Below are 9,268 nucleotides of genomic sequence, written 5' to 3'. Positions count from 1 at the left end.
AGGTCTCTGTTGCCCAGGCTGGAGTACAGTGGCGTCATCATAGCTCACTGTAACCTCGAACTCCTGGGCTCAAGTGATCCTCCCACCTCAGCCTCCGGAGTAGCTGGGATTATAGGCGTGTGCCAACATGCCCAGCTGGTTTTTTTTTTTTTTTTTAGAGTTGGGGGACTTCCTATGTTGCTCAGGCTGGTCTCGAACTCCTGGCCTCAAGCGATCCTCCTGCCCCGGCCTCCCAAAGTGCTGCGATTACAGGTGTGAGCCACCGCGTCCAGCCTTTTCTTTATATATTTAAAAATACCTACTTTTTAAAAAAATCCAACTGTGTCCCACCCCTGCTCAAAATCTATTTTCCATTATTTGAATGACCTTTTCTTCTTCTTCCCGGAAGCGGAGAAAGATCCTGTGCATGAGTCTCCATTTCTTTGGTAACAAAGTGAACCAGTGACACCTCATCAGTGGACGTCACTCGCATCAGGGCGGTCTCAGAATAAGAAGCGATGCCGCCGTTATCTTTATACTTTTTGTCTTAGCAAAGGGGAAAAGTGTTAAAAGTGGATGATACCAAGTGCCGGGGAGGGGCTGAGAAGACAGGCCCTCTCCCGCCGATTGCCAGCTTCCTGTTTCCCTCGGGCCACACATTGGGGGGCTCTTCTCAGGGTGGGCAAGGGGCAAGTTGGGCGGTCCCAGCTCTCGGTATACGTCACACCTCACTCCCACCCCTCAGCTCAGCCACCCTACGAGAAAACTGGGTTCCAGCCATAGTTCTTCATGAGAAAAAGGAGACAGAATCTCTTGGGGGTGGGGTGGGGTGGAGGGAGCACAGCCCACTCCAGCCGGTTTCCCCCTCCATGGGGTCCTCACCTTCCCAAACAGCTGAACCTCCGCCTGCTCCCCCTGCAGCCTCCTCACCACCCGCAGGGCGGTGCTCTCGGGGAGCACGATGGTGGCAGGGATGCCCAGCTTCCGAGCGGCATAAGCAGCGGCGATGCCCGCGTTCCCCCCTGTGGAAGCAGAAGGGGGTGCGGTGGGCAGAGATGCGTTTGCCTGGTGATGCACCTTTCCCCCCACCTCCACTTCCCTTTGGGATTCACTGCCCTCGCCCACCCGACCCCGCCGCCGCCATTCATATGCCCCACCACTGACTCCTCCTTCTAGCTCCAGAAGTGGACAAACGATTTAAATAGAGCCTACCAGAGGACTTAAGCCCCTGATCCAGGATTGGTTCCAGGATGAATATGTGACCCAAACTGGGCCAAAAAAGACCAATTCCAGGACTGGTGAGAGCCACTGGGAAGGGAGCTCCCTTTTCACTAGGGCTGGTCGGATGGATGGTATGTTGCAAGCCTGAAATTCCTGGTGGCCACCTTGCTACCAAAAGGCCTCTGTGAAAATGAAGCTAATCTAGAGGGAGAAAAAAGCCAAGAGAAGAAGCAATAGAGAGGAGAGGTCCTGGATCCAGCTGTTCCTGAAAGCCACTTATCCCAAGAATTTTCAGTCCTTAGAGCCTTTAGCTTAAACTGGTATAAACTGAGTTTCTGTCACTTGCTCCCATCATGAGTCCTAAATTATGGGAAGAAGGCTAGGAGGGGACATATGTGGTGGCCATCTCATCTGTGACCTTGGTGAGGCTGGACCTTTAAGAGAAGGCCAATCCCTGGACAACTACTGCTGCTCCAGCCTGCTCCTCCTCCCCCAGCCCCTGCCCCGAGGACCCCCCATGAAGCAGAAAATGGCAGGGTCACCTGAGGGGCACACGAAGTGTCTGCATCCCTTCTTGGCCATCTGGGAAGAGAAGTAAGCAGGTGTCATGGAGACCTGATGTCAGAACATCCCCATCCCACTGCCAACACTCCTCACCCCTCATCCTGCCCACAGCCCTACCCTCACCTGTCTCCTCTCATCTGCTCAAGCTCACGTCTTCCCCTCCCGCCCGAGCACCCCTCCCTCCTGTCAACCTCACTGCTCCCCTCCCGCCCGCATGTCCTCACCTCCTGGCAGAAATGCCCAATGCCCCGGATCTTGAAGGAGCCGGTTGGCTGCATATTCTCACACTTGAGGAAGACAGTCATGCCCGCCACCTGGGACAGGGCCCAGCTCTCCAGCATGGGCGTGACCGTGTGGAAGGGTTCACCCTTGACACGACCCGCCAGAGAGCTCTCCATTGCAGCATCCACGCGGACAGCCTGCCGGAGGGTACAAAGGTCACAGTCCAGGCATCTCCAGTCAAGAGTCCCCTTAGCCAGGACAGGGGAGGGCAAGGCAGAGAAGCCCCTGGGCTTAGGTGTCCTTAGCCCCATCCGGCTGCCAAGCTGAGAGACTCCCGGCAAGTATCTGCTCCTCTCTGAGCCTCAGTTTCCCCATCTGGACAAAGAGGTTTGGACTGGGGGCCCTTTCATTCTGTAACTGTGGCTGCCCACAGTGTTGGGAATGTCAAACGTGACCGACGCATGGTGAGGAATGAATGAGAGAGTGGGGAAAATTCATTCATTCATCATTGATTCATTCAAAAATACTTATTGAGCACCTACTATGCACCAGGTGGGTCCAGGTGTGGGGACCTAGGAGTGGACAGGTCAGAAGAGGCTCCCACTCGGCCAGAGCCCACATTCCAGCTGGGGAGACAATTCACAGAAGTCCAAATAGGAGTGACTTGGGGGGATGTTGTTTTAGCAAGCGCAGTCGGGAAAGATTATTTCCCAGCAGAGAAACTTTTAAAAACTTTTGTTAAAGAAAATGTCAGCATAGCAAGAGGATGGAGAATCACTCGGCTTCTGCCATATCGGTGCCCTCTGCCCGAATGTTCCTGAATCATTATTCTGCCCACTTTGTTATCATTGTATTTTCACCCTGTACTATCTCATCTATAAATATTTCAGCATGGATCTCTAAAGGCAAAGAACTCTTTTTTTTTTTAATGTAGCCACAGGATTTCATGACCGTATCCATTTATCCAAACTCACTCAATTCTATACTTAAAGTGGGCTAATTTTATTTTCTGTAAACTATACCTCATTGAAGCTGAATTTTTTTAAAAATGTAATCACGATACCATTATCACACCTAAAATCATAATAATTTCTTAATATCACCAAATAGCTGGTAATTTTTCAAATTTCCAATCGTGGCCAGGGTTTGGCAGCTCACATCTATAATCCCAGCACTGCGGGAGGTTCACTTGAGGCCAGGAGTTCAAGGCCAGCCTGGGCAACATAGCGAGATCCCATTTCTACAATAAATAAATAAATACATTTTTTAAAAATTTCTAGTCATCTCATTAGATGTGATAAATGGTCGGTTTTGTGGTTGTTGGGGGTTTGGGGGTTTTCAGCAGTTTGAATGAGCGTGCAAGTCAGGTCCAGGCATTTTGATGGGTTGAGAGGGCTTCTAACTCTCTTTTGATGTGTAGTTCTCAAGAAGGGGGAGTTTTGAGGTGAACAACAAGACAGCCAAGGGGAAGATCATTCTGGTAGCGAACAGCAGGCAGCACGACCTTGAGGCAAAATGAAGTTGGGCTGCTGCCTGCGCAGACAGAAAGGATGAGGGGTAGGAGCTGAGACGGAGAGGTGGGCGGGGACGTCCAGCTGGGTGTTCTAGTCCACGGCGAGGACCTTGGCGGTTACTCTAACGCCACTTGCAATCGGAAGCCATTGGGAGGTTTTAAGCCAACAGGCAGTGCGTGGATGAGGCAATTGGGGATGAGAAGAGGAGGAGATGAGGGGGAGCAAACATAGTAGGGAGAAAAAGAAACAAACACAGGCCCCTTTTATTCTCTGGGACAAAAATGTGCCAGGCTGGCCCCGCAGCTCCGCTGTTGGCCACTAGGAGGAAGGCTGCAGCCTCCACCCCCGCCACCACCCCGCCCCCCGCACCCACACATCTAAACTTCTTGTCCACCCTTAAGCCGGGATGAGGTCCCCAGATCAGAGAGGCCCAGTCTCCTGGCCCTGGGTTTGATCTTGTTCTCTTGTCAGGATGGCCCTGGCATCCCAGCAAGGCCTGAGCCACCTCTGCCCAGTCCCATCGAGGGTCCCTTGTGGGCTGGGCATTGGGGGAAAGAGTCCCATGGGTCACCTTCACCCCCAAACCCATAATACCCCATCCTGGGCCTCACTTCAGCCCTGGAGTCCCAGAGCGTGGGCTTGAGGGTCAATCAGAGACCTAAGTTAGAAAGCAGCTCTGCATTCCTGACTGTGTGACCCAAGCAAGTATCTCGACCTCTCTGTGCCGGTTTCCCTGCTGGTAAAATGGGATAATTACAGTCCCCAATTCACAGGCTATGGTGTGACTTAATATTAACAGCTACCATTTATTGAATACCTATTATGTGCCAGACATCGGCTGGGTTCTCTGGAGATGTTATCTCACTGGGACCTTCTAGTAATCCTGACATGCTCACCTGTACTCTAGCATGTTCACAGGGCACCTACAGGGGCAGACCCCCACCTAGGAACTAGGGATACTACCGTGAACAAGATAGACATTTACCTTAGAGCTGACTTATAGTCTGATGAGGAGATCAGTATTTAACAAATAACTGCATAGATAAACAAAATAATCAGAAATGGTGAATACTGCTAAGAGAGAAATACACATACAGGGAGGCTTAAAGAGATGAACAAGAGGACCGACTTTGGGTATGGAGGTCAGGAAAGGCCTCTTGGAGGAAGTGACCACTAAAACTAAGACTTGAAAAATGAGAACAAAGTAACCACACAAAAAAACTGGAAGAAATTTTGTAACAAAGGATTATTGTGAGTATTTATGAGACCATATATGAATAGCAAAGGCACTGACTGTGTGTCTGACATAATAAAATAGTAGCTAATAGTTGTGTGGGACTTACCATGAGCGAGGCACGTTACCAGGGACCTTATATATTATCTCCTCCAATCCTCACAACTCTGACATAGGTCCATTATTAACTCCATTTTCTAGGCAATGAAACTGAGGCCCTGAGAAGTTAAGAAACCTACCTGAGGCAGGGATCCTCAGCATCTGTGCTTTTACCCATTATGCTATCCTTTCTCTAATATAGCAGCATTATTGTCACTAGTACGAAATACGTGTGCATTTAATACTTAGTTGCCACTCGTTCTTAGGAGTCAAATTCTCCTGGCTCAGTCCCCAGGCTTTCCCAGCCCTCTTGGTTATACCGACCACCCACAAGAGGACAGCAGGCATCAGTTAAATGAACAAGCCCCCAGTTGCCAACAGCCTTATCAAGCCCAGACCCAGCAGGGGCACAGGCCTCCCAGACTGAGGTCTGGGACACACAGCTCTCGCCCAGTACGGCAGCCACCGGGGCTGAGAGGGGGACCTGGGACTGCCCTGCCGGGGGACAACGCGGCAGGAAGCACAGGGCTTAGGCTCCAGTCCCAGCAGCGCCTGACCTTGGCCAAGTCACCTTTCCTCACTGGGCCTCACCTGTCGCATCTCTGAGTTGGGGTAAGGACCACCTACCCTGTCCACCTCCCTTGTCCGCGAGGCCTTTCCCCAGAGGTCACCTGGGTGGCACTTCGCAGCCGAATCCTTGGTGCCAGCCCACCCCTCTGGCCGCAGGACCTGCTGCCGCCCCTCAGCGTCCCCAGCCTGCTGCGGGGCACCCCGCGCTGAATCGCTGTTCCCGGGGGGCTCGGAGCAGTCTCTGCTCCCTCGCTCCGCCCGGACTTGGCCTGGAGCCTCGGGGCGACTGGTGCCCTCGCACAACCACGCGCAAGCCAGACCCCTTACCTCCCTGCGACGGTCCCCAGCCCAGCGCCCGCGCGGGACACCGCTGCTGTGCAGCTCCCAGTCTCCGCAGCTTCCGGTCGCCTCGGCCCCGCCTCCCGAGTTAAAGGGACCGCTCCCCACTCTCAGGGTGAAGACGGAGGCGGACAGGGGGGGAGACCAACCCCGTATGCTGCCCACGACTCATGCAACCCCTGTCCCGTTTGACAGATGAGGAAACTGAGGCTCAGAGGGGAGAGCTCACTCAGGCGAGGCCACCCAGCCAGCAAGCAGCGGGACAGGCTTTACCCCTCCCCCGGCCCGCCCCTTCTGGGATGCAGACACCTCTTACTCTAGACCTTCGTCTGCTGGTCCCGGGTGCCAAGCTGCTTCCCGAACCACTGTTGGGGTCAGCGTAGGTAGGTCTGAGATGGGAAAACAAGGACGAGGAAACTGTGATTATTCGTCACGTGAGAAAGGTATATTTTTTTCTGAAGCCCCTCTCCGTCTCTGATGTTTTATGCCCAACAATTATTTACTGTTCAAACGAATGACTGACCATTCATTCATTCGATAAATATTGTTTTTAATTTAATTTCTGCTCTTGCGAACAAATCGATAGATATTTATTGGACGCCTACTACGTGCCAGTCCCTCCTGGGACCTTTAGTCTCAAACCAGATAGCGTGTTCCCTGTGGGGTGTTAATGGGCAATTATGCTCCACTATCAGAAGTTGGCAGCTGGGAGGTGGGGCAGGGCTGGGAAGGCTGCCTGGAGGAGGGGCAGCCCGAGCTGAGCCAGGAATCAAGCGCAGGGAGTGCAAAGGTCTGGAATTGAAAAACGTGATGTGTTCCAGGGTCAGGGAAGCGTCCAGTGGGACTGGCAGAGAGAAGGCAGGGATGGGGCACCCAGCAGGTTTAGGGCTGGAGAAACGGGCTGGGTCCAGAGTCCACAAGGATGCCCGTGCCAGTCCAGAGTTTGGACCTTCCCCGGGGGCATTAGGGAGCCACAGAAGGCTTTAGGCAGGGGAACGACGTGATCAGAGTCACGTCTTGTTTTTTCACCAGCTCACTGGGTGAACCTAAGCCAGTCATTCCTGTCTCTGGGCCTCAGTTTCCCTATCTGTAAAATGAGAAGTGAGGTCCAGGAAGACCTGGCAGCCCAGACATTCTGTGTCCTTCTTGAACCATGTGGGACCTCCCCAGGTTTGATGATTAACTCCCGGCCACTTGGGGTTAAGTCAAGCTGCTTGGCTGATCGCCGATGAGGACTCTGGCGAGTCTTCATCGTCTTCACATTAAACACACACCCCTCCTTGTCAGGGTGACTGTCCCAGACTGGGCACTGGGGACGCAGAGGTGATAAAACCCAGTTCATGCCCTGAGGTGGCCCCCAGCTTGAAGGGGAAAGGAAAATGCCAACTCCAACACCCCCTGGGAGGACAGAGGCACAAGGTCCCCATATGGGCAGCTGGGGGCAGGGTGGGATCAGGGAGGGCTTCCTGGAGGAGGTGGGGCCTTAGCACACAGCTCAGGCTTAGACAAGAAGCACAACAGCTGCATTTAATGCATCCTACTGTATGCCAGCCCATTTACACTGACCAGCATATCCCAAAGGTCTTTTAATAGTGAGATATTTATTTCTGTTGCACGAGGAAATATATGTATATAGATATGTATGTATGTGTGTGTATATGTATATATGTGTGTGTGTATATATAAAATACCAAACCCATAATTTCATGGATATTATGGCTTCAGAAAAAGCTAAGGCAGGTATTAAAGTTTTAAATGGAATCTCTTTAAAGAAAAATATTAGGCAGTAGCAGTAATAGTAGCAGTAGCCGTTTCTGGCATGGAGAGGCAGAATGCCGAGTAGTTAAAACACAGACCCCGGAGCTGGGCTTTGATACAAATCATAGCTCTGTCACTTTTTGACTGTGTGGCCTTGAATAACTCATTTAACCTCTCTGTGCATTGTTTCCTGAACTGTAAGGTGGGGATAAAAATATTACTTCCCTAGTAGAGCCGATATAAGGATCAAATGAGTGAATGTGTGTTATATATCAGAACTGTGTTTGCTGCTGTTGCTGCTATTACTGTTTTTATTATTATTATTAAATATAGAAGAGGTGACAGAACAATATGGCAAAAATTGCAAAGGTGGCACATGAATGTTCAAAGTGATGTGACATCATTATATCGCAGAATGCTTACAATTTCCTGGAAAAGCGGTATGATAATGAACCCTGCATTGTGGAAATGGGTTCAGAGAGGCCAAGTCACTTTTGCAAGGCCACACAGCAGGGACAGAGTCAGGGCTCAGACCCAGAGGGGCCGGGCTGCAGAGTTCCTGGCTTGGGTGAGGAAGAGGCAGGGGTGGGGAAGCCACGGTGGCTGCACCAGAGGGCAGATGAGGTTGGAGAGGTGGGCCGGGTCACTGACCTGTCCCCCCAGAGCCATGTTCGTCACCCAGCCCCTGTCCCTGACACCTCAGACCGCCAAACACCCACCCTGGCCAGTCCCCTGGGTTACTCATTAAACTTCGTGACACCATCCTCACCCCCAGCGGCTCTCCTGCTCCCAGGACAAGGCAGTTGACAAGGAGCCTCTGATACCTGCGATTAGCCCTCCCCTGTTGGCAGGTTTAACCCTGGCCTCTGCGTCATCCGCTTTCCAAGCCATGGAGACTCAGTGCCACTACATGGGGGCAGAACTGGGGCTCAGGAGTCAAGCAACCAGCCCAACCAGTGAATAATAACCTCGCTGGAATCTGGGCCCATGTCCTCTGACACCCAATACAGTATAGCCGAGTTCTCAGACTTGGCAGCCTTGCCGAGATGATAAATCACTCCAGACCAGAGACGGTCTCAAACTGGGAGGCCGCGTTCCCGCTGGCCGGCGCTGAGTCACACTGTCCTCTGTAGAGGGGCCTGGCTCTGCATTTCCCGGTGTCCTTACCTTTCCCTGTTGCACCCCCAACACCTAACAGCCCCTTGCTTGGCCCCTGTGAGTATTTGAGTTTGAGATGCCAGTACAGAGGGTCCCTCTCTCCTCTTGCCTCCGACAAGTAAAGGAATCAGTTATGAAGGGAGAAGCTGAGGCACAGAAAGGTTAAGTAACTTGTCCCAGGTTGCCCAGCAAATAGGCCATAGGGACCAATCCTCAAGGGACCCCACATCCGACCTGGATGCTCTTGTCCCACGAGACACAGAAATTCATAGCCACAATGTCTGGTGGAAGAATCCGTAGGGGCATCTTTTTCACAGGTCCTTTTTGTGGATGGGGAAACCGACGCCCAGTGGGAATAAAAAGGGCAACAGTTTAACATCTGTCCTCAGGGCCAAAGAAGATTCTGGTCCTTGTGAACCAGACTTTCGGAATTAAGCCATTCATTTATGCATTCAGCAAACATTACCCCAAACTACCAAACTCTAGGCCCTACGAAGGGAGCGCTGGAGTTGAATAAGATACTTTCCTGGCCCTCAAAGTAAATAGATGCAATAAAGCATCACAGACTCAGCAACAAGAGCAGCAATGAAATGCAATTTTTAAATTATTT

At 51.9% G+C, this 9,268-nt stretch overlaps 1 protein-coding gene across 3 annotated transcripts in view; it reads right to left on the bottom strand.

The window, feature by feature from the left end:
- Positions 1 to 5,969, bottom strand: part of SDSL (serine dehydratase-like) — a 21,267-nt gene extending 15,298 nt beyond the window's left edge. Inside the window, exons 1-4 of one of the 3 annotated variants that reach the window (XM_012663561.1) lie at positions 5,731 to 5,969; positions 1,989 to 2,183; positions 1,743 to 1,782; positions 862 to 1,001 (exon numbers count right to left, since the gene is read on the bottom strand). In XM_012663561.1, the coding sequence (XP_012519015.1) occupies positions 862 to 1,001; positions 1,743 to 1,782; positions 1,989 to 2,162 (354 nt within the window). In that variant the 5' untranslated portion in view covers positions 2,163 to 2,183; positions 5,731 to 5,969. The other 2 variants (XM_012663560.1, XM_012663562.1) reach the window with 2 other exon arrangements.
- Positions 5,970 to 9,268: the final 3,299 nt, after the last annotated feature.

The sequence above is a fragment of the Propithecus coquereli genome, unplaced genomic scaffold (assembly GCF_000956105.1).
Source record: "Propithecus coquereli isolate 6110/MARCELLA unplaced genomic scaffold, Pcoq_1.0 Scaffold81, whole genome shotgun sequence".
Lineage (NCBI taxonomy): Eukaryota > Metazoa > Chordata > Mammalia > Primates > Indriidae > Propithecus > Propithecus coquereli.
This window is presented reverse-complemented; position numbering and strand designations above follow the sequence as displayed.